We start from the raw sequence: 27,081 nt of genomic DNA on the forward strand, positions 1-27,081 counted from the left end.
CACTGAGAACACATCCCACCACTGGCAGGATGGAGGGCTTCTCCGCGGGGTAAGCATTGTTAAGATTGATCAAGATTTGACAATTCAAACGGGCTATGAGCATTGATGTCAACTTGAACAAGCTAATTTTTTCATCAATATGCGCCATCCGTGCTCCTATACGTGTGGTGTGTAGTAAATATTCAAGTGATTCTTTTAAAACCAGTGTTTATCTTTGCAGCGTGTCATAAGTTCTGTTGCTACGCAGTGGAATAGTCGTTACCGAGACCAACTTCTTCTAGATTACGACAGCATCCTCTTGCATGGCTTGAATGACTACATCAAATATTGCACACAGTTCGCCTGGTGTGCTGTCACTCAAGTGCCTCCTCTAAAGATTGACTACAAGACAGCTGCTTACAGTTCTCGGAGTCACACAGTTAGCCAAGCGTTTAGCTCTACTGAAGAACGGAGCCCAACTCGTCGTTCCATTCGTTCAGAATCGCGAACTGTTTTGTGTTATCTGTGGCCCACTCTTCAAGACTGTGATGGTAAAGTTATCAGGAAAGGAGAGGTTATTCTTAATCATTAGCGTAAACGAAGGTGTATTATACTTTCCTTACAGAAGAAGTGTAAATGTTTTTAGTATCTAGAGTGTTAGAATAGTGACGTGATGTCTTACCTTGCAGAAGAGAGTACAACTCGATCCGTTAAGGTCATTATGAGGCAGTCTACTAATTCAGTTTGGACTTCTTTGATATGGAAAGGGAAGAAAAAAGGTCTTATATAGAACGTTTAGGTAGTCCGTTTGTAATATATTTCAATACTAAGATTATTATTTTTTACTTGATTTCATATTGTTAAGTTGGAAAATGGAAGAATCGAGTTACTAAAGCATGTCATGGAGTTACTAATACATGCCATTTAGTTATATTTAATAAAATGATCATTTCAAGATAAATAGTACAAGGTTTGTTTTGCAGTTTGTCTTTTGCTGATTAACACCATCTAACCTCTACTGTAGCAATACAACTTATTACCTGATATGTTGCTAGAGCTGGTAGGTATACTTTCGGTAAACTTCTGCGTGCGGAAATAAGCCCACAAGGAAAATAATAACATCTCCGGTGTGAGCGTAAATATATTTACTGTCTACTTACTTACTTTGTGAGAAGAATTCCTTGAGAAACATCGCTACTTTCGAACAAATTCATACATACCAGTTATTTACATAGACGTAGCCTAGAAATTTGCTTTGCACAATATCAGGAAGGAAATTAGTCGGAGGGCAAACTACTTAGGACTTTTAGGCGGTTGTCCTTACACGAAAACCCCGTTTTAACTTTTACCAAATGCATTCCTTGCATTTTTTCCAGGGTGATGCTAAGAAGAGGTAAAACAGTCATTAGCACAAGCGAGTGGTAGTTGAAATTTACCGATGTAGAGTTTGAACTTCTCTGAAACATCTCATTAATCTCTTGACACATGGGAAATAGCTAGTCAGTGAAGGAAAACCTTCCTAGGAAATCGAATCGGCTGATTTGCTTATTGCATGCACAATTTCACAACAAATACTGTGAGGTTGAACTGATTGTAGAAGCTTTTAACCTAGAAAAGCGTTTTGAGTGATACGGTAGAAGAAATATGAAATCTGCTTTTGTCGGTTTTGAAGTCAGCTTTGTAATAGTAGCTGACTTGATTGGTTTGCGGCTTTTTTTTCTGTTTTCTACGCTCAATAAATTAAAGTGGCTGATAAAAAATGGTATCGTGGAAAAGACGGGGCGCGGGATTGCAGGGTAGGGGTGACGGGGTGCCGGAAAACAAAACAGGCTGAATGAATGATGTGTGGTGTCAAAGTCTGTCACTTAAACCTTTTAGATGTCGCATGTGCCCGTAGATGAAGCGTAACCCTAACCCTAAAGAGAAAAATATAAATCACAAATAAAGTCACAAATAAATATGCAAGAAAGCTAGAGCGTTGTAACGTGACGTCATCAAGTTCTTAAATCCAAAACTAAAGCGCCACCAAAGTTTTTGTCCTCATCAGTTATAAGAGGTACTAAGTTTATATCTGTTTACAACTTTCTAGCTCAATAGCGTCCTTCGTTTAGCGTCCTTCCTTCAGCGCATTTTGAATTTCAGAGTTATGGCGGTGCGTGACATAAAGCTACGATCGCGGTTGTCGAAAAATATATATTTATCTCGTGATTTTTAGCCATAATCTTTAAAGACGTTATAGTCTTTGGAAAAGTGTTTATTTAAATGTTTGTTTGTTCAGTGCAGATAATCAGTGTCCTAGATAACCAAAGTAAGTTCCAGACGTTGACACTAGTTTCCGGCAGCCATATTGTTGTACCACAGGAACACCAACATGGCTGCTCCATACTAGGCTTTGTAAATTTGCGCGAAACATTTTGACGGATATCTCAACTTTGGGACAACGCACACACCTTAAACTTGGAAAACTGACGTCTATAATTACCTTCTATAATATCACAATTTCTTGACTTTATCCATTGAATGGTTTTTGATTCTATTTTTTATTGCGTGACAATGAAAGCGCTCTATCTGACTCCTTAGCTATCTACATACAATTCTGCATAGAAAATTAACATAAATAGCATATTTCACATTTTCCCCTTGTTTTTAAATAGCACCGTGCGTTGATACTTAGCCAAGACAAAAAAGCAAGTAATGTTAGTTAACATCAAGCATGATGCGCTAAGTAATATAAGGTATTAATAAATTGTAAGCAATGTTAGCATTTTAAGTTGTGGCAGTGTTGTTAAATTGTAAGTTATGTTAGTACTGTAAGTAGAATAAGTATCGCAAGCAAGTATCGCTAGAGCGGTTTTCAATACGTGTCGAAAGTAATTAGACAATTACTGTGGTTTTGATTTGACTACGGTTTGAGATTTGCTGAGTAATCTAATTGGTAAGTGATTCAAAACCACTCTATTTCGCTATTGTAAGTAAAATGTTATTTTTGCAACAATAATAACTAAAGAAAGTCAACTTGCCTACACCGCCCCACCTACTTTTCAAAAAGAAATTTACACGTTACCCTCCCTCCCTAAGGGTGTGAGTTTCTATGATGCCCCCCCCCGTTTTTACAGCCCCATCCCCTCCTGATAATTATTGCACAGTCCCTAAGTAGTAAATTTGGTTTGAAGGGACATAGTCTAATATTTCCTGAGTATCTAACCCGTATCTCTAGTCGCGAGAGATATTTGTAAATCTCTTTTGGTGCCACTTTTGGAGTTTTTTAGAGTTACTTTTCGGTAGCAAGTCTCGGAGTTTTTGATCCTCTTGCCGCGCAACACGTAGGCCGAACGAATCGGCCAATCGCCGCGCGTTACGTACACAATGAGGCTCGATTCTAAAAGCGCTGCTTAGCGATAAACGATTCATTCTGTAACTAGACCAGCTCGGACTCAGGCAGCCGAATCTAAAATTAAGCTGGACCATTGGTGTCAACCTACTTGTCGTTCACCCTCGAGACCAGTTGAATTAAGCCGTGATATTCCCTAAATCTGTTTGGCAATAAACATATGGTTTGGTATCGATGCTTCCTTTTGACGGTAAATCTCAAACAGGTGTTAGACAAAACGACCTCTCTGCATACTCACGAGAAACATTTTTGTTTGATATTGACATTCAAAGTAAAGAACACTTGGATATGAACTTACCAGAAGGTACGTCCTGTGAAATGTATATTTATTACAAGAGTACTGAGGAAGTTTTGATTTCATTGTTAGTGATATTGATAAATCGTTTATACTGTACTCTTCAAATAGCAAGTCGATTGAGGTTCGATAGTTCAGAATTTGATCACAGATGATCGCATGCCCATGTCTTATATTTCTGGAGCAAACTCGTTTAAAATATAGGTTGCTGGACACAAATAAAAGATCAAGACAGTTAGAATAAAGGTAACTAAAGCAATTAACATAAACACAGGAACAATATCCGTAGTGGATTGTCAGTGGATTGCTTGATATTTGGTGTTCATAAACCAATCTGTAAGAAGCACGGAGAACACGAGATTTCGAGATCATAGCAGTGTAGTAAAGAGAGAAAGCTGTTACTTCTCACCCCTTAGGGGAGGAAAAAAAATCGTTTTTTCTTTTATTTTTTTCTCAGTCCGTGATCATGGCACAATTCAACAAATCTTGCAATCTGATTGGTTGCGGGAGCGGGTGGAATTATCCAATGCGCCTTGTCGTCGTTTTTTTTATTTATTTTTTTAATCTATTTTCGTGAACAAATTAGCGATAATCGACGTCAATCGTTTGCCTTATTACGCGTTCATCGATGATTAAGGTGACGGCTCGATAGGATAAAACATGACGATGTTCAGGAGAAAAGCAATTTTTTTGAAGATATAAGACGTAAAACCGTTGAACATTGGTAAAAAACATTTTCAAACGATCTTGCTGAATTTGCCTCTATATGAGTGTGAAATTCAAGGAAAGTACACAGTGGCCGGGTATAATTTTTTATTATTACAACGGCCATAGCAACGGCTGTTTACGCCGGGTCAGAAAATGATGACAACAAATATAGATCAGTTTCAACAAAAGTGAACTCGAAAACTCGGCTATATTTGTAATTATTTGTGAAAAGAGTCCCCTGAATCACCATCACAGACTCATTCATTTCCTTTATGAAAAGGAATATTTTCTACAACTGTTCCTTAATACATCTTTTAATTATTTTTCTAGTATCTGAGTTACTCACTCGTTGCGACGATTTTTTACGAATGGCTTGTAGACGGCGCGGAAGCTGATTCGAACAAACAAACCCATTTGAAAGCCAATTTACCACAGGAAAAAATAAACATGTTATTTGCCTAAATATTGAGTAAATGTAGTCAGGAGATGATATAGCTAATAAAAAAAGTGCCGTTATTTGCCTCTAGATGTGATGTTATTTGCCTGCTTATACTAAAAATAGTGTCGGTCCGTATAGTGAAAAACTGTGATTTCGGACTTGAAAATACTGCCAGCAGCATTTTCAAGACCTCGGTCACAGTTTTTGACTATGCGGACCTCCCAGCCACTGTAATAACTCGTTAATCATATTTAAGGTAGGTTAAGACACTTTATATTTCTCTCCCAGATTTGACTGCGTTTCCACTTACAAGTTGACATCTTGGTATAAAACAGTAATTTGTTTCATAGAAGGAAAACAAATGCCCGCCCAGTTTTCTCACAAAGAGATACATTCTAGTCTATCGATCTGTCAGAAATGAAAGATCGCCGTTTATCATTCTTTGGCCCGAATTAGACAGATTTGGCGCTCAAGTTTGCAAGCTAAAGCCCGGGTTGTTCGAAAGGTGGATAGCGTTATCCACCTTTCGAACAACTAGGGCTAGGGCTATACTAGTATTTTGTCCAAAAAGTTTTATCCCGGCTACCTGGGCTGGGGTGTTCATATGGAAAAATTTTCATACCGGTTACCGAGATCTCGGTCGCAGATCTCGGACCAGCCCGGCTTCTCATTTGAACACATCGAAATTTTTACGAAGGAAAGAGTGGCGGGGCGAGATCTCGGAAACCGAGCCAGCCTAGTTGACCGGGCTCATATGAATTAAGAGGCCCTAAGTGTGGTGCTAATCATCCAGCTTTATGCATAATGACTTTATTGTATGAAAATATCCCTGTCTATTGTTCGTTTCCACAATATACCTGATACTGCGTATTTTTCTAAACACTCCGGATCTTTCCGACTATTCTCCGCAAGTGTGAGATCGTGTTGGTCTTTGTTTAAAAACTTCCGTGACACATGATAAATTTCTGCCTGTAAATGATTGGCTTGTGAAAAACCTAGTGAACGCTCACGTACCATTTGTGCACGTGTGTACGTGTGCATGCTCCCGTGCAAATTTCTTGTCAAATGTTTTCTCGTTTCTTCTAAAACGAGCTGGCTTCAACTTTTGTCCGAGCTTGCCGTACCAAGAACACAGTAAACATGGATTCAAGCAGATACAAAAAGCATCTCAGTCGGCAAACCTGTGGAAGGTGCAAAAACCTACTCTAGAAAGGAAAGGTAAGAAAGCTAAAGCCGTTTCCCAGCCTTGCAGACTGCGTGGTCAATGAAGCGCTTGTCTATGGTCGTTATTCGTCTACATGCACACCTCTAAAATGGTTTAATAGTATAATATTCTTAGATGGTGAAGTGATATGTTTTCTAGCTCTCGGTGAAAATCTTGTTATGCTCGAAAAGTTTATATCACAATAGAATTTTAAGTTTGGCTTGAACCTGCCCATTTTTAACTGCACCAAAGCTCTTGTCCTTTGTTATAATGTCATTTATGGAGATTAAGCTTGGTATAAATGTTTTTGCTTAAAATTTTAATTTCGATGTAATTTTATTTCGTAGCTCTTAAAATATAAGTCCGGACCCTCCGTCAGAATTTCAGTCGTTGAGTCGCGTCAAAAACGCGGCAAATATGAATTTTGCGCCAGTAAAACACGGTTGTTGAATACAGCGGTCTGTGTAAAGCTACAGGTTCCCAGAGCTCGCTGAGCATTTTCTTCGAATTCACTCCTTGTTTGCAAGCGAGAGTGGTCATTAAAATCTTAAGCCGTTCAAATCTTGTTACTACACTCCACTTCGTGGTTCTTCGTAGGTTACCTTACAAGGTGAGTGAACAGTTTTTCGGCACAACTTCACGTGAAGCACTATTTCGCTTGAATTGAAGCTTATAAATATTTAAGCTTACGCGCGTGTTGGAGTTCTGTGGCGTTTCGTTGATGCAACGTAACAGGTTTTTTGCCTCGTAAATTGTTGCTTCATGACCAGCATTAATTTATATCTTTGGCATTTTAGCCAGAATTTAACTTGTAGGTCCGGTGTCTTGTGGCTGATGGTTTTTGCATTATTTAATAATTTGCACTAAGCTAGCTTATCAGGATCGTGTTCTGTTCATTTTGGTTATTAAGGGCCAGGTTGCACGAGAGCTAATTAACAATTAGACCCGTAGCCCGCAAGGGCTACGGGTCAATAGCCCATGAGCCGAATGGGCTATTGACCCGTGGCCCTTGAGGGCGAAGGGTCTAATTGTTTTAGTATCACCCAACTAGTCGGACAGAAAAGGTAATAATAAAGTTAGCAAATGCAAGTTGAAGAAATATTTACTTGGGAATAAAACGAAAGAAAGCGTCACGCTCAATGGCGCCAATTTCGCTACTCGATGACTATTACTAATAGTCCCCTGGTAGCGTAGCCAATCAAAATGCAGGATTTGCATTAGTCCACTAGTTGGGTGATACTAATTCAAATTAGCTTATTTCCAAATTTTGGCAAGGAAAAATTGGCAAAAATTTCGCAAGTTCCAAATTTTGGCAGTGGTTGCATTAGACCAACATGTTTGAACCAAAACGTTTAATACTGACTGAAACTGGACAAAACAAGCATTAAGAATTATTCGAGCATTTTAGTGGCATTTTCCAGGAGAATTGTTTTTTTGTTTTTTTTCACAGCAAATAGAAATGAAAACTATTTTTTACAAGAAAATGAAGACTTAACTTGAAATTGACAATGGCTGCTGCTGCACTAAGAGAGTTAACTGGGTTTATTTTTTAGAAACCTGGTTAAAAATCCTAAACAACTTGACTCGGTTAAAGGTTGGTTGTAATAAAATAACGGGGTTATATTTTATGAGCAGCCGCACTGAAATGGGTTATGTAGTGGGTTAAACTCAATTGACGTCATGAGATAAACCAACAAAATGGCAGACTTCAGGGACCCTGTTCAGTCTGTTGTTATATTCTCGATTCTTTTTCTTTGTTTTCGTTTCCTTTCTCTCCACTCACGGCTAAGGCAGTCCCCCTTCCTTCTAATGTGCACTACACAAATTTCTAAGGCAGTTCTTTCAAACATGATGTTAATTTCGCGTAGACGTCAGAGTGTTCTCCATCGCCGTCGAATCGTCCTTGAGTCTGGGTATATCCGAGAGACTATCAATGGTTTGGGGAAATCCATAGGAATCCTGTCATGCATGACTTTTTTAGAGAGCACTTTCGAATGAGCTACGACTCTTTTCAAGCCCTTTGTCATATTCTGTCACCATTTATGGCAAAAAGAAACACTCGCTTCCATGCAGCGCTGATCAGACTGCTGATAAGAGACCACTAACCTGGGTTAAAGCATGGAAAAAGGTGGTTTAAGATTAACCTAACCCGGTTCAAAAATATATTGTTCATCAATTAATTTCCATGGTAACCGTAAACCCGGTTTAAGTTCCATGAACAGCTGAAATTAGCGGCCGCATTACGATTTTTCGGTAACCCGGTTAACCGTAATTAATTAATTAGAAATAACCCGGTTAACTCTCTAGTGCAGCCGCGGCCATTAATCAACAATAATGAGCTTTAGAAGATTACATTGAAACATCAGTAATGTTGCTGTACAATAGCAAATAACTTTTTAGGGATAGTCTACTACTTAGCCCACTGAATGGGGACAAACCATTAACAGAACAACCGATCATTTAGAGGATCATCTTTTGGTGTATTAAAACTATTACATACGTTGTTGTTAACTTGTTATACTATGTATACGTTTTAAGTGCCCAGAGCTGCTAATTGTGTTTAAACGTAAAAATTATTAAGATTTAAAAAACCCTATGTATGAGCATTAACCGAGCATTTTAGTGACTTATTGGGGGAGACCGAGCATTTTAGTGGGAAAAATGGAGCATTAAGGTGGAGCATTTTAATGGGGAAATGAAAGCATAATGTACAAAAGCCTATCCATGGATTACCCAAATGGACTACCCTAAATGAAATGGACTAATCCTAAAAATGATATAATATGCCAGCATAACATAATAATAATAATGCCAGTAACCAGTGTTTTTCTCAAATGCATTGTAAACATTCAGATTCAGGCTGTTTGCTTGCAAATTATTTTGGAACTAATAAATAAATAAAATAAAGCACTTTTTGGCTAGTAGGTTGAAAAGTTAGTGTCGAGCCCTGTATCATGTCATCTTTTTAGCTTGTGCATGTGTAGTGGCTGACTGAAATCGCATGGAATAAAATTGAAAATCACCATTTGACATTTACACTTAGTAATGTGCTATTCCCAAATCAAATATTAGACTGGGTTCCTCATTCATATTTCAATTGCTTTTCAGTTATTATGTTTACACTTGTATGATCCTGACACTGATTGGTACCTCTGATTGATAACAGCCACTGATAATTATTAAATGATGAAATTTGGTTTGAGTTTACGCTTTTTGCACCATTTTGTGTTCAGCAGTTGTTTATTTTAAGTACAATTATTCAAAATGGTGGCTAGAGGCTGTACAGGATAAACATAAGCAGAAGTTAAGTGTAATTTAAGTATACTTATGTCTAGCAGTGCAGAACATTAAATAGTTCTTATTTGGAATATTATTTTGAGGGTTAGTCTATTTTAGGGCAGTCCATTTGGGTGGTCTATGGACTGGGGGTCAGTGTTTGGTCCATCACCCACAAGATCCATATTTCTCAATAAAGTATTTTATTAAATTTCATGCGAGAGTTAAACTCTTCGCAGATTTTTCTCCACACTGCATTTTCTTTACTCTCCATTCACTAGCAACTTGTCATTTTCGGTCCATAATTGGACCAGCAATTTTTGCTTGGCTTGCGTTTGTGTTGATACTTGCATCACTTGCAATCAAAAAAGATTGTCTCGCTGAAGACATCTCTTCAAACTGCTGTCAGTAACCAGATCCAGGATACGAGTCAAGAATTTGAACAAAGAAGCGGCTTATATTCCTCGTTACCATTGAAAAAACTGTAAAGAGTGTCAGATGGACCAGGTCAAAAAATGATTTTGTCCTGCCATTGATTGCGCCAAACTGGACTAGCTGACTGAAGTTTTTCTCTCACCGTAATTTTATCCAGACATGTTTTAAAAATATGACAGTTTAATAGTTAAACAAACAAAATTGTTTGCTTTACCAAAATTTGGAAGCCTCCGAGGCAGCACTTCAGCTTCTTTGAAGATTGGTGAAATTTTGGCGGTCCGCAAAAACTTGGCAAGTCTTTGAAACTGGGGGTTGCACTTATTTTACGCTACTTGTTGACAGATTTATTACTCATACAAACAAAATTGGTTCTAGTGCGACCGGAGCCTAACTCAAGCATTGGCTTTCATATTCTGCATGTTTATGATCACTGGGTTACAAGATTTTAAAAGTAGTTGCTAGTGTGAACGTTAAAACCTCTGAAAGTTGTTATTTCAGGACGGTGCCTACTTTTGTTAGTGCGCACACATTCTACGCATCATGCAAGGCATGGTTTAAGCGCCATGCACGTGCTGGAGTTGGTATTGACGCAATCAACTGTTACCAAGTACACGACTAGAATGAAAGCAAAATTTTCCTACTGTGACCAAATCAAGTTTAATGAACCTCTGCTTAAATCAGGAATACCAGAATAGCAGCATGTCGCTAACCACTGACTGTCAATGTCTTCCAGCTGAAAAACTAGGTGTTATCTGTCTAAAATTATACTGAAATCCAACTGTAAACATATACCTGCAGATGACGTAGTGCATGCACAGGAAAAAATGTAACGGGCACCGTAAAAGTTTTCAAAAAGGTCAATAACTTTAAAAAATGCGTGGTTACCCCTACATTTTATTTTATGAAATGGAAGTGGCAAGCCTTTTCAACACATCAGTAGTTTCTGGTTTTGAGCAAAAGATATTTAGACCGTATTTTAGCTGAACCAGAGGAAGGCTGTCAGAGACGCTAAAAGCCCGGTTCCAATGATTTTCATATTAAAAACATACCAAAAGTGGTTTTTATGTTACCATTTACCATGCAGTTTTAAGATCTTTATAAATCTGTTTGCTTTTCTGTATGTAAAAGAGAAATCTAAGGAAATCTGTGAAGAAATATCCTTTCCTTTTGTTGAGATTCAAAGCTAATTATTTCAAAACAAAATGCGTGGCTTTCCCAATTTTCTTTGTGGATTCCAATAGCCCTTAGAGAGATCTACTTTTTCGCGAGGTCCTAACCTGTTGCAAAAACCTGTATTTAGTAGGCACCGTCGTTAAAATATATAGCAGGTGTTAGCACGAGTCAACTGTAACCCCGACCCCCAAACCCCTGGGGAATAGTGGGAAATTCACGAGAGCATCTTTGTAATTTAATAAACTTCCCCCAGGCCCCAGGGACAAATTCAGAAGGTAATTACCCCTTGAGCTGTGTGAAATGTACACGTGAAAGCAAATAACAAGTTTTTGTGATTGGGACGCCAAATGTGCACTGTTTTGGAGGTGGCATAGTGGCAGGAGCTTTTTCGATCCTGGGATGGCCTGAGTTTATTTTCTTACACTGGCAAGGGTTTCCCTGCTAGACCTCCAGGCTTTATTCAATGCGGCAGGATCCTTGGGCTGTGGGACATTCTTTGAAGGCTATATGTTACCAGACTCCTACTAACTCTGCAGGCTTCTTTGTCCACACCACACCTTGATGTGTTCAAGATGTTGAAGTTGCAATGGAGACAAAAATTGCAAATGTGTTGTTGAATGATGACTGACGGGTAAACCACTTTTGTTGTGATGTGTACTATATATGTAGATTGGTTAAGCCTGCATACGAGCTAAGTTGCCATCACCTTATCTTGGTTTCTGTAGCATATGAAGCAACTAGAAGTATTTCTATATTTCTACTGCTCCCTGAATGGGATGGCATTCTATTACGGGGTTACCTCCAGCATTAAGTTAGCCATTTACATTTACACAACTTGGTGCAGGGAGGCACTGAAATTAAGTGTCTTGCCCAAGGATACAGGATAATGGATCAATTCCAGATCGCTTGATTTGGAGACGAGTGAACTAACTACAAAGCCATCGTGCCTTGCACAAGAAACAGTAAAAAAATAACAAAGATTCTTCTCAGGAGTTGGATGGTGGTACCCTGGCAGTTGTTCATCAACAGCTTGAGGAAAATGCATTGAATTTGTGACACTCGTTAGTAGGTAACAATTATTTTTATTACCAATATCAATACAACTGACAGGTATTTAAAACCAGGCAGTGACTCATGGTGCAAAGGAAGATATATAGATGAGAAAAGAGTTCCTAATTCATTATTAACGCTGTGTTGTTAGGTTGTTTTCAGGACCGAGTTTACATTTATAAGGAACATTTATTAATTGTTCTCTCTTCGAGTATCAAGACATTCTCTACATCTGGATCATCTGTTTTGCCACACTAACAGCAACAGAAGGGCAAGGGGAACTAGGTGAGGTGTATAGAATCTTTTTCAATATTCACCCTAAGGTGTTATTCAGATTCCCTGAATATGTCTGTTAGATTACTTCACTTAACCAACAATATCACAAATCACAAATTTATATTAAAAAAATTAACGTTGACAACCCTTTTTTTGTTGCGTTTATTTAGTAGAAGATTTAATTGTTATTATTGAGAGAGAATTTTTTAGGAGGGTAATTTATTTAATCACAGTCGTGGTCAGTTAAGGCATTTATGGTCTGTAAAATGTCAGTTTTTGTTGTCTTTGATTAAGGTGTACATCCAACTTGCAGTTGCAGGTGTGACTCTTCTGAGATATATAGGAATGACACAGTGGATGAATTGATTAAACAGGTGAAGTACTTAAAGAATATCTATATCCAGAAGTCTGATAGAACTATATAAGTCTTATAACAACTTTTTTGCATTATTGACCAAGCAATCCAGCAACCTACTAAATGACTGACAGTAACTTTTAACAATTGTTAACATTTAATACAGCAGAATCACTTTCTGTTTGAATGTCAAACGTGAGGACATTACAAAAGTCATCAAGTTTAAAGCTCCTTTGTTCTTGACATAAAGTAAATTAAGTCTAATGAAAACTGTTTTTTAACCCAAGTGGATGTTTTTAGAACTGTATGCAGCCATAGATTTGCCAACTCTTGGATACCAAAGTAAATCGCCCTACCGTAGGTATGTTCTTAGAAATATTTTTTTAGTTCTAGTTCATTTATCAGTTTTGTGTATTGTTTTTTCAAGTATATAAATTAGCTGAACAACAAATGCTGCATGAAAGGTTGTAGGATGGAGCAGTATGGCGTCACAGATGATACACAATTCCATTGATGTAGAGTTTCATTTTACAATATAAATGCTTTGAAGGAACTCCTTAATTTGCTTCATTAGATATGCACTACGTGAGGTCCTTGTATTAGTTTTGTACCTGAACTGTTCATTTTTGCCCCAAGCACTAGTGCTTATAGAAATTGCTCAATTTGTTTTTTATAATCTTATGTTGCCTTACTATTGACATCTTACAGGATATAGCTCTGGCATGGCCAAAGAGGAGGCTAGCCATGACAAGCATTTGATGTAACATGTTTTGTGTAGTGTAAATGAAAAGGAATGGATAGACAAATCAAAGAATTCCCTGCATATAGAGAGCATTTACTAATATAAGGTTGAGGATAGGGAACTGGGCCAGGCTTCCAAAAGGGATATGATATGGCATAGAGTTAATGCTTTGGAATAGGGTTTAGTGTTAAGGGTTAGGGATGTAGGTAGAGGTTAGGTTGGTTGGGGTGAAGGGAAAGATGTAATAGGTTGGTTGGGACTAGTGATGTGGGCTATGCCTTTGGCCTAGGGTTTGCCTGTAAGGATGAGGGTTAAAGAGTGTGTGTGTGTGTGTGTGTGTGTGTGTGTGTGTGTGTGAGAGAGAGAGAGAGAGAGTGAGAGAGAGAGAGAGAGAGAGAGAGTGAGAGAGAGTGAGAGAGTGAGAGAGAGTGAGTTTGGGCTGGTTAGGCTACATTAGAGCTACAGTGATAAAGATGTAGGATAGGGCTAGTATCCTGGTAAGGGTGTGATCCTGCTTAATTACTATATCTTCTTGCACTATTTTACTAATAATTGATAGATTTTTTGAATCAATAATACGTTAAAATTGATTTTGTGGGAAAAGTTAAATATTCTATATAACTGGTCATACTGAGACATTCCTGCTAAATGATTGCATGTGCATGTAGAGTGTTATTGCTCAGACTGAGAGGATCTTGCTTGATATCGTGGAACTCAACTCAACAGAACCCCTTGATGTGGACCTCCCTTATTAAGGATGGTCTTACCTGTTTTTATTTGAAAGCTCAATGTGCATTTTTGCTGATGTGAGCCTCCTCAGTTTGTCACTGGTAAATATGGCCGATGCATACTTTTTAATGGCCTGAGTGATTCTCATACAGAGTAAACCTTGCTTAACAGACTCTGGTTTATCTGCATACTGTGTATTTTGGTAGTTATATATGCCAATTGTATCCTGTAATAAAACTAAATTTTTTATTGTGGAAAATCCATGTTGTAGGTATGAATGTGAGATTCACTCGAACCTTCCTTCGTTCCTTCCTCACTCCTTTGCTTCCTGGTAGACTTTTTGTGATCACATCTGCTGACCAATGTATAAGCTTTTTTGCAGTCATTGCAAAGTTCAAGGAGTTCATTTTTTTTATATTTCACATGGAGGTGAAACTATTTCCTCATCCAGTGAGGAGTTTAAATTTAAAATAGTAAGATAGTAAGAAAGGGGTAATGCAACAGAGAAACACAAAAACTTGCATTTGATTATTTCTGCGAGTTTTAAGGAACAGAATGTCTTGACAATAGAAATTTATTATGCATGTTTGCATTTGACTTTTGAAACCTGAGTAAGTGATCCAAATTGCATTCTAAGTGTAGTAATAATAATGCATAATGTAACGCATATGGCATAGGGAATGTCACGTTTTTTTGATATGTAATCTTTACTGGTACAAAAAGCAGTTGAACTTAATTTTCCTTTTGTTAAAAGGCAGGTGAGAATTAATTTGTACATCCTGGTTTAGAAAAGAAAATGAGAACCTGTAGTACAGGATTTTATTACTTGGTCATCCATCCAGTACTTGGCTAAGTTAGGCCTTGGTGATCATATACAAGGGTTGGTAATGTCTTGGAGTAGGGTGACTTCATGAATGTTTTAAACAGTGTCACATAAATTGACCTAGATATATAAGCTATCCACCTGTTTTGATCTAAGTACATGAATGTGACTCTGAAATAAAGCAAAAATATTGAAAACATTTTTTTGCATTGTAATAGACCAAAATTTGCTTTTCAATGATGTTAACAATTCAAGGACTTGCCAGTGTTTACAGGTGATCCATTTTCCAAGTTGAGTGGCTCACGGGACTTTGATTAGTGATGGTACCTGCATATCATTGATTACTCTGATAGTACTGATGGTCAATATCCAAGTGTGTACTATTTAAATATGGTACACTGATACTCACTATACTGAAAGTATCCTCTCTAATAGTGTTGTGATCACATGCTACTTTACTCGTGGTATATTATTTAACAATTATTCCATGAAACCGCGTTGGATATGAAGTGATAAATAACCAACGAGCGCGTAGCGCGAGTTGGTTATGATCACTTCATATCCAACAAGGTCGAATGGAATAATTGTTTTAGTATATTCTTAATCGGGTTTTTGCCGCCGATTTTTATTTCAACAATTTTACAGAGCGGAAAATTTTTAAACTTGGCGCACTGTTTTCCATATAAGGTAAAACTCCGACTAATGGCTCATAGTCGGAGTTTTTGAGCCAATCAGAGAGCTAGAAATGCAATAGTCGGAGCTGAGAATATACTAATACTGATTATACTGAGGTGATCCTGTTTAATAACATTGTGATCATGTGCTACTTTACTCGTAGTATATTATTACTGATTTTACTTGTGGTATATTATTACTGATTATACTGCGGGTGTATTATTACTGATTATACTGATGGTATCCGGTGTAATAATATTGTGATCATGTGCCACTTTACTCATAGTATATTATTACTGACTTTACTGATGGTACATTATTACTGATTATACTGAGGGTATCCTGTTTAATAATAAATTGTGATTTTGTGCTATTTTACTCATACTATATCATTACTGACTTTACCGATGATATATTATTACTGATTATACAGAGGTTATCCAGTTTAATGATATTTAATGATTATACTGAGGGAATCCTCTTTAATAATATTGTGATCACAAGTAGCTACTTTACTTGTAGCATGTTATTACTGATTATACTGAGGGTACCCTGGTCAATACTATTGTAAGTACGTGCTATGTTACTCATGTATATTGTTACTGACTATACTGATGGTATGTTATTACTGAATTTACTGAGGATGTCACGTTTAATAATATTCTGATCACGTGCTACTTTACTCGAGAAACATTTTTAGGGACTATACTGATGGTATATTATTACTGATTATGTTGAGGGTATCCTGTTTAATGAATGGTATATTCTTACTGAATGTACTCATGGTATATTATTGCTGATGATACTCATGGTATATCATTGATTCTAAAGGTATCCTGTTTAATAATATTACGATCACATGCTACTTTACTAATAGTATCTTATTACTGATTATACTGATGGTATGTTACTGATTATACTGTGGGTATATTATCACTGATTAGTCAGAGGGTATCCTGTTTAATAATATTGTGATTACGTGCTACTTTACTAATGGTATCTTATTACTGATTATACTGATGGTATGTTACTGATTATACTGTGGGTATATTATCACTGATTAGTCAGAGGGTATCCTGTTTAATAATATTGTGATTACGTGCTACTTTACTAATGGTATCTTATTACTGATTATACTGATGGTATGTTACTGATTATACTGTGGGTATATTATTACCGATTAGTCAGAGGGTATCCTGTTTAATAAAATTGTGATTACGTGCTACTTTACTAATGGTATCTTATTACTGATTATACTGATGGTATGTTACTGATTATACTGTGGGTATATTATCACTGATTAGTCAGAGGGTATCCTGTTTAATAATATTGTGATTACGTGCTACTTTACTAATGGTATCTTATTACTGATTATACTGATGGTATATTACTGATTATACTGTGGGTATATTATTACCGATTAGTCAGAGGGTATCCTGTTTAATAAAATTGTGATTACGTGCTACTTTACTAATGGTATCTTATTACTGATTATACTGATGGTATATTACTGATTATACTGTGGGTATATTATTACCGATTAGTCAGAGGGTATCCTGTTTAATAAAATTGTGATTACGTGCTACTTTACTAATGGTATCTTATTACTGATTATACTGATGGTATATTACTGATTATACTGTGGGTATATTATTACCGATTAGTCAGAGGGTATCCTGTTTAATAAAATTGTGATTACGTGCTACTTTACTAATGGTATCTTATTACTGATTATACTGATGGTATGTTACTGATTATACTGTGGGTATATTATCACTGATTAGTCAGAGGGTATCCTGTTTAATAAAATTGTGATTATGTGCTACTTTACTAATGGTATCTTATTACTGATTATACTGATGGTATGTTACTGATTATACTGTGGGTATATTATTACCGATTAGTCAGAGGGTATCCTGTTTAATAAAATTGTGATTACGTGCTACTTTACTAATGGTATCTTATTACTGATTATACTGATGGTATATTACTGATTATACTGTGGGTATATTATTACCGATTAGTCAGAGGGTATCCTGTTTAATAAAATTGTGATTACGTGCTACTTTACTAATGGTATCTTATTACTGATTATACTGATGGTATGTTACTGATTATACTGTGGGTATATTATCACTGATTAGTCAGAGGGTATCCTGTTTAATAAAATTGTGATTACGTGCTACTTTACTAATGGTATCTTATTACTGATTATACTGATGATATGTTACTGATTATACTGTGGGTATATTATCACTGATTAGTCAGAGGGTATCCTGTTTAATAATATTGTGATTACGTGCTACTTTACTAATGGTATCTTATTACTGATTATACTGTGGGTATATTATTACTGATTAGTCCGAGGGTATCCTGTTTAATAATATTGTGATTACGTGCTGCTTTACTCATGGTATTTTATTACTGATTATACTGCGGGTATCCTCTTTAATAATATTGTGATTGTGTGCTACTTTATTCATGGTGTATTATTACTGACTATCCTGAGGGAATCCTGTCTAATAATATTGTGATCACATGCTACTTTACTCATGGTATTTTGTTACCAATTATACTGCGGGTATATTATTACTGGTTATACTGAGGGTATCCTGTTTGAATATATTGTGATCACGTGCTACTTTACTAATGGTATCTTATTACTGATTATAGTCACGGTATATTACCGATTATACTGGGGTATCCTGTTTAATAATATTGTGATCATGTGCTACTTTAATTTACTGATGGTATATTATTACTTATTATACTCATGGTATATTAATACTGATTATACTGTGGGTATCCTGTTGAATAATGTTGTGATCACGTGGTACTCTACTCATGGTATATTACTGATTATACAGAGGTTATCCTGTTTAATAATGTTGTCATCATGGGCTACTTTACTCATGGTATATTACTGATTATACTGGGGTTTTTCCTGTTTAATAATATTGTGATCACGGATCACATGCTACTTTACTCATGGTTATTATTGCTGATTATAGTCAATGTTATATTATTAGTGATTAGTATAATTTTCATCGGTGAATATCAAGGACTACAAAATAATGGACTAAAACATTAAAACACAGACACAATACTATTGTTAATGTGCATACACATATGCAGCAGTAGTTTTAATAATAAGCTTACATGTACATTGATAATCAATCAATACTAAGCGAAACAATACTAAAACTAAATTCATCCAGTACCTTTGTTTTATAATTGTTGACTTCATTCACAGTTGTCATCATCACTTAAAAATGAGTAGCTTTAGTTTGAAGAAAAATAAATTTTGGTCAATTGATCTGACTTTCTGGCAATTGATGCAACCACTGCATTTACAATTCTTAAAAGCCTTGAATATGAGTTCTTGAAAAGATTTTTGGTCCAAAGGTGACTGCAGTTATTTTGAAAATTCTCCATCTTCAAATATCGTGGACTTGGAGTGATGTCTTTCGAATATATGAAAAGTTCATTCAGCAACTGTCCAGCATGTTTGCTAAATTGCCAAGATGGCAAAGATGGCGAGCTTAGTAACCAAGTGCTAGCAGGGTGAATATAGTGTAATATAATAAGCTTTTCGACCAATCAGAATCTCCAATTCTTATATTCACTTCTTGACTTGGTCAACTTCTCAACCTTGACTTTGTCTCAGTGAATATTCACCAATGTTCACTTCACCTTTGGCGAATAATAATATTAGTTATACTGAAGGTATCCTGTTTAATAATATTGTGATCACGTGCTACTTTACTCGTGGTATATTGTTACTGATTGCACTGAGGTTATCCTGTTTAATAATATTTTGATCACGAGCTACTTTACTCGTGGTATGTAATATTACTGATTATTATGATGGTATATTTTTACTGACAGTACTGATGGTACATTACTACTGATTGTACTGAGGTTAGTTATTCTGTTTAATAATGTTGTGATCATGTACTGCTTTACTCATGGTATAATACTGATTGTACTGAGAGTATCCTGTTTAATAATATTGTAATCATGTGCTACTTTACTAATGGTATATTATTACTGATTATAATGATGGTATATTATTACTGATTATACTAAGGGTACATTATTACTGGATATACCAAGGGTATCCTGTTTCATAGTATAGTGATCACATGCTACTTTTTTAGATTTTAATACTTTTTATTTTATAGAGGACCTCCCTGAAAACCACGTATTTACGTGATGGGCGCTTCCTCTTTAAAGATTGTTTTTATTATTATTATTATTATTATTATTTACTAATGGTATCCTATTACTGAATATACTCATGGTACATTATTACTGATTGTACTGCAAGTATATTATTACTGATCATTCTGAGCGTATTCTCTTTAATAATATTGTGATCATGTGCTACTTTACTTATTGTCTATTACTGATTACACTGATGGTATATTATTACTGATTATTCTGCGGGCATATTATTACTGATTACACTGATGGTATAATAAAAATATTACCGATTATTCTGCAGGTATATTATTACTGGTTATACTTAGCGTGTTCTGTTTAACAGTAATGTGAGCATGTGCTACTTTGCTAATGGTATCCTATTACTAATTATACTCATGGTATATCACTGATTATACTGAGGGTATCCTTAAGTTAATAATATTGCAATAAATGTCCCAGTTTACTCAAGGTATATTATTACAGATTATACTGAGGGAATCCTGTTGATTAAGATTGTGATCACATGCTACTTCACTTATGGTATATTTTTACTGATTGTACTAATGGTATATTATTACTGATTATACTGAGGGAATCCTGTTTTTAATAAGATTGTGATCACGTGCTACTTCACTTATGGTATATTGTTACGGATTATACTGTGGGTGTATTATTACTGATTATAGTGAGGGAACAATCCTGTTTAATAATGTTGTGGTTGCATGCTAATTTACCCATGGTATATTGTTACTGATTGTATTCATGGTATATTATTACTGATTATACTGAGGGAGTCCTGTTTAATAATATTTGTGATCACGTGCTACTTTACTCATTGTATAGTGTTACTGATTGTACTGATTTTATATTATTACTTGTTATTCTGAGGGAATCCTGTTTAATAATATTATGATCACGTGCTGCTTTAATCTTGGTATTTTGTTACTGATTATAGTGATGGTATATTTTATTACTAATTATACCAAGAGTAACCAGGTTAATAATATTGTGAGTACCTGCTGGTTTACTCATGGTATATCATTACTGATTTTACTGCAGGTATATCACTGGTTATACTGAGGGTATCCTGTTTAATAGTATTGTAATCATGTGCTACTTTACTCATGGTATATTGTTACTGATTATACTGAGGTTATCCTGCTTAAAAATATTGTGATTATGTGCTACTTCACTTATGGTATATTATTATTATTACAATTGTTTGGTAATTTGTGTGTTCACTGTTTTATGATAGTATGTTGTTGCTGAGTTTAGTAAATTGAAAGTTAAATAAATACATAATGACGCTAAAATTTTAAAAAAGTTATTATTATTGTTATCATTATTTTTATTATTATAGTGGAATGTGTGAAGATTTGTAAATAGGTTTTCTGAGGAGATTTCAATAAAGTTCTTGTTTTTTTGAAAAAATTAAGAATAATTTTAGTTTATCAGTGAGTGCTATATTATATTGAGAAAAGGAAATTAAATTATTGTTGTACACAAAGAATGCATTGTTTTTCAGACTACATGTAATTCTCTCTGGAATAGAAATTCCAAATTAGTGGTTGTAGGTAATAATAATTTTTTGAAATTGAAAAATTAGAAAATGGAAAAATTATATGAAGGGTATATTATATTCTTTTTCTCTTACCTCTTTTGCCCCATGTGGAGCATAGGTCTCCAAGAACCCTTCTGCACCCCTTCTGTCTTGTTCTTTCTCTCTCTAGTTTGTGTAATTTCTGGCTGTTCCTGTTTCCCCTCTTCCACTTCTCCCCTGGGCTCCATCCTAGGGCCTTTCTCAGTGGTGCTGATATTTGGCTTGTCTCTGTTGTTTGTTCTGTTCTCTCAGCCAATCCTGTTTAGCCTTCTGAGAGGTGTGTGGCGCCTGTTTGAAATAGTATCTGGTTAATGGTATTGGGCATATTTTGTGGAGCAGGACTGGTGCGGTGGTTAGAGTGTCCACCTCGCGACAACGTGGCCTGGGTTCAAATCCTATATCCAGCATCATAGCTGGGTCGAGTTTGTCGTTGGTTGTCACTTTATTTTGAGGTTTCTCTCCTGGATCTCCGGTTTCCTCTCTCTGCAAGAACCAACACTCCAAATTCTAATGTCATAATGATGCTCAAATTATTTACAATGGTCAAGAGACCGAGAGAACTCTTCCACGTTTTGTGGTTGAATAGTTACGTTTACATTTTACATGGGTTTTGAGGCCTATTCAGAAGCATTTATTCACTGATTGGTCTGTATCTTGTTGAGATTGTCTTTAGGTGTTTACCAGGAGTAAATAAAAATTTAATGATTAACTGGTACGATTGCTGCTTGCAACATTCGCGCAGGGTACCTAACCTTGTCCAGTCCAAAAATCGGAAGGATTACAGTCCTAGACTGAACACTCGCTACTTTGACAACCATGTGCTGAGGTTGAATATCTCCTTCAGAAAACAGACGCACATGAAAATTTTTCCTCACCAATGTGGTAGTGCTTTGTCGTAGCGGTGGGGCTCGTTTGCAGTTGATGCATTCGCTAAATCTGCCACAAGTAAGTCAGTGCTTTGAAATACATTTAGGAGAGAGTAAAGTCAGTAAGTGTTTTCATGATTTGCTCTGGGGATTATCTCACTCGGTTTTTGGTTTTAAAATGTGTAATGGAAGACAATTTTATACAAGTTACTCTCCTTTACCAGTGATCGATGCCTGTGAGTTCTCCTGTGATTTTTCCCAGTTTATTCCAATATTGCCAAACTCCAGACACATTTCTCGCATTCCTCCACTTGGAATGTGGATCAGTGACTTCAAGAATGGCAGTTAACCCTACAAGTTCTATTAAGCCTCCATTCTCTTTGGAGGGAGATATTTAGTAACACCCTTCTCCTCTCTAGTAACCCCCTTCCTCCTCCCCCCTCGCTCAATTATTACAAAACTTTACGTCCAAATGTAATCTTGTCGTTTACTTTAAAAACATTATTCCATTTGCTACAGGTTTCAGTGTTTTCACACGGCGTCACGACAGCCAACTTGGACTGGGTCACGTCGAAGAAAACTGACCAGTGGCGATCTGTTTTGTGAACATTTGTAATCAGTTTTAATAAACAGTTCGTTTGTCACTGAAGGCTGTTGTGTTTGATTTCCTTGTGAAACCGCGAAGGTGATCATTTTACATATGAGGACTTGTCGCTGAATGGTAAAGGAAGAGGAGGGGACCGAGGAGACTCGCGCGAGGCATCATTTCTCCTCGCGAGTATTTCCCGGCCAAGTCACCTGAGCGCGCGTCCTAGATATAGTTATGCTATACTTCTGAGATAATAATAAATGACATAATGGTACCGGTTTATTAGCAAATCTAAATACAAGTTGGCTCTTCCATGCTAATATAGAAGGCTAACAGCTGGAAATACAACTCTCTCACCAAAAAAGACAAGTAAAATGTGGCAGATTGTGTAGCACTCGTTAACTCTTGTTCTATGTTTTAAAATGTTTTTGAGGTATGTAGCACCTTACACCTTTTAGACTTTCGCACTCAATTCATAAGCGTATCCACTGGATAAGTGCTGCAAATGACATCAAACTGCCTTCGAATAAGCTGCAGCCATGAGGAGCAACGTGGCGTTTATTGGTAAAACTTGTGCTCTAATGTGGCGCTTATTCCAGGAGGCCTCGTAATGAGATCAACTTTCTAAATAGAGTTTTGGCTGGAGTTTTGTTTTTTTCCTAAGAGAGTCTCAGTTGTTCTCCCCTCGAATATGCACCGTATGTTAAAAAAAAAGAAAAAAAAAAGAATTATTAGTGCGGCAGCGCTTTCATGGCTCTAGCCAGCGCTAAACCGTCTGAAAAGTATGACTGTTTTAACCCCACGCCTCCACATTTTTGTCAGTTCTTTCCCAGCAAATCGCCGACGCCTTAAGCGCGTCTGTGATTAGACTAGCAGAACGAGAATAAAAGTGCCCAGTTACCTAAGGATAAAGATGTTGCAATAACTAGAACCATACGATAAGAACCGCAGATCAACATACCGACGATGAACAAAGGACATCGTGGTAAGGAGCAGGGTCTAAACGCGTGCTCTTGAACTCTCTCCAGGCTAAATTCGCGCCAAACGGACGTTGTTGCCGATATAAGGGGTGCTCCATTATGCCAGGCCAACCGGTCATAGACCAGTGGGATTAACCAAGAAAAATAGAAAGTTGTTTTTCGGTCAAACCTGGCAAACCTGGCTAACTGAAAGGAATAGCTCTCACCATTTTTTATTCCATAGCTCAATCCCCAACACAAGTGAAAATCTACTTGCGAGAAGTAGGGCAACGAACCGATGTTTCAAAATGAAGCTGCAAATATTGGTCCGACAGGTCCGACCGAACCGAAACAGACCTTTCCATTTGACTTTCGACCGGCATAATGGAAAGTACCCAAGATGTTAAGTTATGGCGTTTGAAATTGCTTCTCAGTTCGGGCATGTGTCACTTTGGGAGGGCGGTCGCTCCTTCGGAAACAACCGTTCAATTTTATCACTTCTTTCAGGAGGTCGTTATTTGAGAAACTTTATGGGTACTATGTGTTAATACGGTTGTTGGTACTCACGCTTTTGACTCTGCTTAATTGTCAACTATAGGAAAGATCGATTTGATTTAGCATCCTAGCAAATTGTTATGTCACCCAGGAGAAGAGAAAACAGTGCTAATGGACAGAGGTTTTGGATAAATTACCAAACAAAATGAAGACACGAGAAAACACTTTGTCAAAGCTCAATTCGTGTTTATCGCTTATTGAATTGAATTCCAGGTTTTTTCTCAAGTTTAGCGCTATAACCTCGCAAACAGTGGATTGTAACAAGCATTTGAAGGTTCCTTCCATACTCTTGAGCTGACAGCTTGATCGTTTTCAGCAGGGTGCTGGGGCGGATACAGGATTTTAGAGAATGGAAACTGCAAAAGGTGGAGAACGGAACTGCAAAAGGTGTTCCACTGTAGGGGGTGCCAAGGTATCCCCCCTGAAAATTTTTAAAATTCAGGTCCTCCGAAATGGGACTTAAGGCATTCTGAGGCCAAGTCAGCGTGTTGTAATGTCGTATGCTTTTTTAAAATATAGGGAGCTCAACCAAATCCCCCGAGTCCCCGTCCGAGATCCGCCCCAGGGATGGAACTGCACAAGATTGAATCTGTAAACTGTTTTCCGAACACTTCGAGTGTATTACATCGATGACGTTAATGTACGTGCGCTGTAGGAACCTCTTGCTTCTCTCACCGCAGCTGCTACTGCAATCGCTTCATTTGGTCCACGACCGCGTCGACAATTCATCGTACCCTGAACCTCCCTCACTAATGTCGCTTCTGATTTCAAGTCCTTTTTCCAGTTTTCCAGTTCCTCCATTACATTCAGTGTTATTGAAATGGTACTAAATAGTCCGTGACTTATAAACGAAGCTGCATTATCGCAGAGAAAGTTTTCATTTTATTACAGGATACAATCAACATAAACGTCGTGGGAAATGAAAATATACTGTACACAGAGCAGAGGACCCAATATGAGAGCGTGTCACTCGGTTCACAGAAAAGTGTTTGCTGTCCGTATTAACCGGTATCCGTATTAAGCGAGCTAATGGAATAGAAAATGTATGAGCCTTTCGTAAGGAAAAACTCTACGTAATGTCCAGGTGTCGTACTATGAGAGAGTAATGATAATGATAATGATAATGATAATGATAATGATAATGAACGAATGATAATGAACGAATGATAATGATAATGAACGAATCTTTAAACAGGATTAACCCATCAGTACTTGAAAGTACTGTTATCATAGGGGTCCTGTAAGATTACAAAAATTTAAAAAGGTAAAAATACAAAAAAAAGTTTAAGAGTTTAAAAAGGCAAAACTACATGGGAAAAACATATAAAATTCTACGAATAAAATTTACAAATAAAAATGTTCGTTGGCCTTTTGCCTTAATAAAAGCCTAGAGCTCAGATTTCTTATATGTCCGAAAAACTCCGACGGCCAAACTCCAGGTTCATTTTCGGCAGTTCGATTGAGGAAAATCTCGTCTGACAAAGCAAAATAAGCGAGGGTCTTAGATTCTTGTCCCTTGGCTTCTGTCCACGGGTTCAGGCGAGGTTATTCGTTTTGTAGTTTAAAGCTGAAAAAGTAATTATGTATAATGAAAAAGAATATTGTGTTCTGGTTATGTTGAGAAAATATATTAATTATTCTTTACTGATTCATGAATTTGTTTAAAACAGAGGAAATCATAGTTATTACAGTTGCCTGGATGTGGAATGTTAAATATGTAGCACAGATTTTATTATGTGTGGTTCCAGAAAATATCCATACTCCCCCCCCCCCTCCGCCCCCCCAACGAAAGGGATGGGAAATTCTAGAGGGGTGGGGAAGGGTCAAAGGCCGAGGAAATTCTAGAGGGGGCTTGGGGATAATATATGTGGACAAACTGTAATGCAAGGACCACTTGCACAAACAGCAGTGAGGTGTAGCCGGAAATCGGTTTAGATCAGGATCAGCAGTGTAAAATAAAGCATAAAACCAGTAGTCCTTATGCGTGATGACATCAGACTAGCTAAAATCACCACCAAGACTCGGTTTGAGAATAAAAATTTCAAATTTTATCATGAACTAATTCCCAAAGCAGCGATAATAAAAAGATTACCCACGTGAAAACAACACGAAGGTAAAGAAGGTTTGAGAAAATGTCGCGCAAACGAGGCTTGGTGGTGAATTTTGAGCATGTTACGCAATCGCGCATAAGGCCTATTGAAGGGCTGACCGGACAGCTGAAAAGGGTAAATTTAATGACCAATATTTCGCTTAGACAGGACTAACCTTCTTCAGGGGCTACATTGAAGATAAGTAGATATGGATAAAACGGTTACAAAATTTTAAATGATACTTAAGGAAATATGTGACATGATTGGCTGACAAAAATATAGAAAAAGGAAACGTGTACTAAAGCGGATGCATAAAAAAATAGATAGATTAAATTTCGTCACGCCAGTTTAACCCAGAAGGTTTAAGGGTCTTGCCCTTGGAGATCAAAAATGCTTCTCTTGCCTTGCGAATAGCGTCCCTTTTTAATCGTCCCTTGTAAATCGTGTCACTTAAAGAATAGACCCATACACGTAACGCGCTTTGGGGAACTTTCTTGCAGATCGACACTAACACAAATTCGTGTTTTTGCTTAGGACGCAAACTGATGCCATAACATATGTTACGACTGGTTAAGAACCTTAAACAAGATATGTTTTCCCTAAACAATCCCTTAGTTGATAAACGTTTTGTTACAGGCGGGCACCCCAAGAGAGTAGTTTTAACGG

The 27,081-nt window shown here is 36.9% G+C and overlaps 1 protein-coding gene and 2 long non-coding RNA genes across 4 annotated transcripts in view; 2 read left to right on the plus strand and 1 right to left on the minus strand.

Annotated features, from left to right (window-relative positions):
- Positions 1-940, plus strand: part of LOC110064025 (uncharacterized) — a 13,978-nt gene extending 13,038 nt beyond the window's left edge. For both annotated transcript variants that reach the window (XM_089275782.1, XM_089275781.1), the window contains exon 9: positions 221-940. In XM_089275782.1, coding sequence (XP_089131908.1) covers positions 221-571 — 351 coding nt within the window. In that variant the 3' untranslated portion in view covers positions 572-940. The remainder of the gene's footprint in view (positions 1-220) is intronic.
- Positions 941-1,935: 995 nt separating this feature from the next.
- On the minus strand, positions 1,936-3,074 carry LOC149100926 (uncharacterized). Its single transcript, XR_016202986.1, has 2 exons — positions 2,336-3,074; positions 1,936-2,018 (listed from the first exon to the last, which is right to left on the minus strand). It is a non-coding gene; the product is annotated as an uncharacterized LOC149100926 (long non-coding RNA).
- Positions 3,075-8,821: 5,747 nt separating this feature from the next.
- On the plus strand, positions 8,822-13,649 carry LOC110064006 (uncharacterized). Its single transcript, XR_016202985.1, has 4 exons — positions 8,822-12,235; positions 12,521-12,600; positions 12,869-12,942; positions 13,290-13,649. It is a non-coding gene; the product is annotated as an uncharacterized LOC110064006 (long non-coding RNA).
- Positions 13,650-27,081: the final 13,432 nt, after the last annotated feature.

This window comes from Orbicella faveolata, unplaced genomic scaffold (genome assembly GCF_042242905.1).
Source record: "Orbicella faveolata isolate gen_17 unplaced genomic scaffold, um_ofav_v1 contig_4, whole genome shotgun sequence".
In the NCBI taxonomy this organism is placed as follows: Eukaryota; Metazoa; Cnidaria; class Anthozoa; order Scleractinia; family Merulinidae; genus Orbicella; species Orbicella faveolata.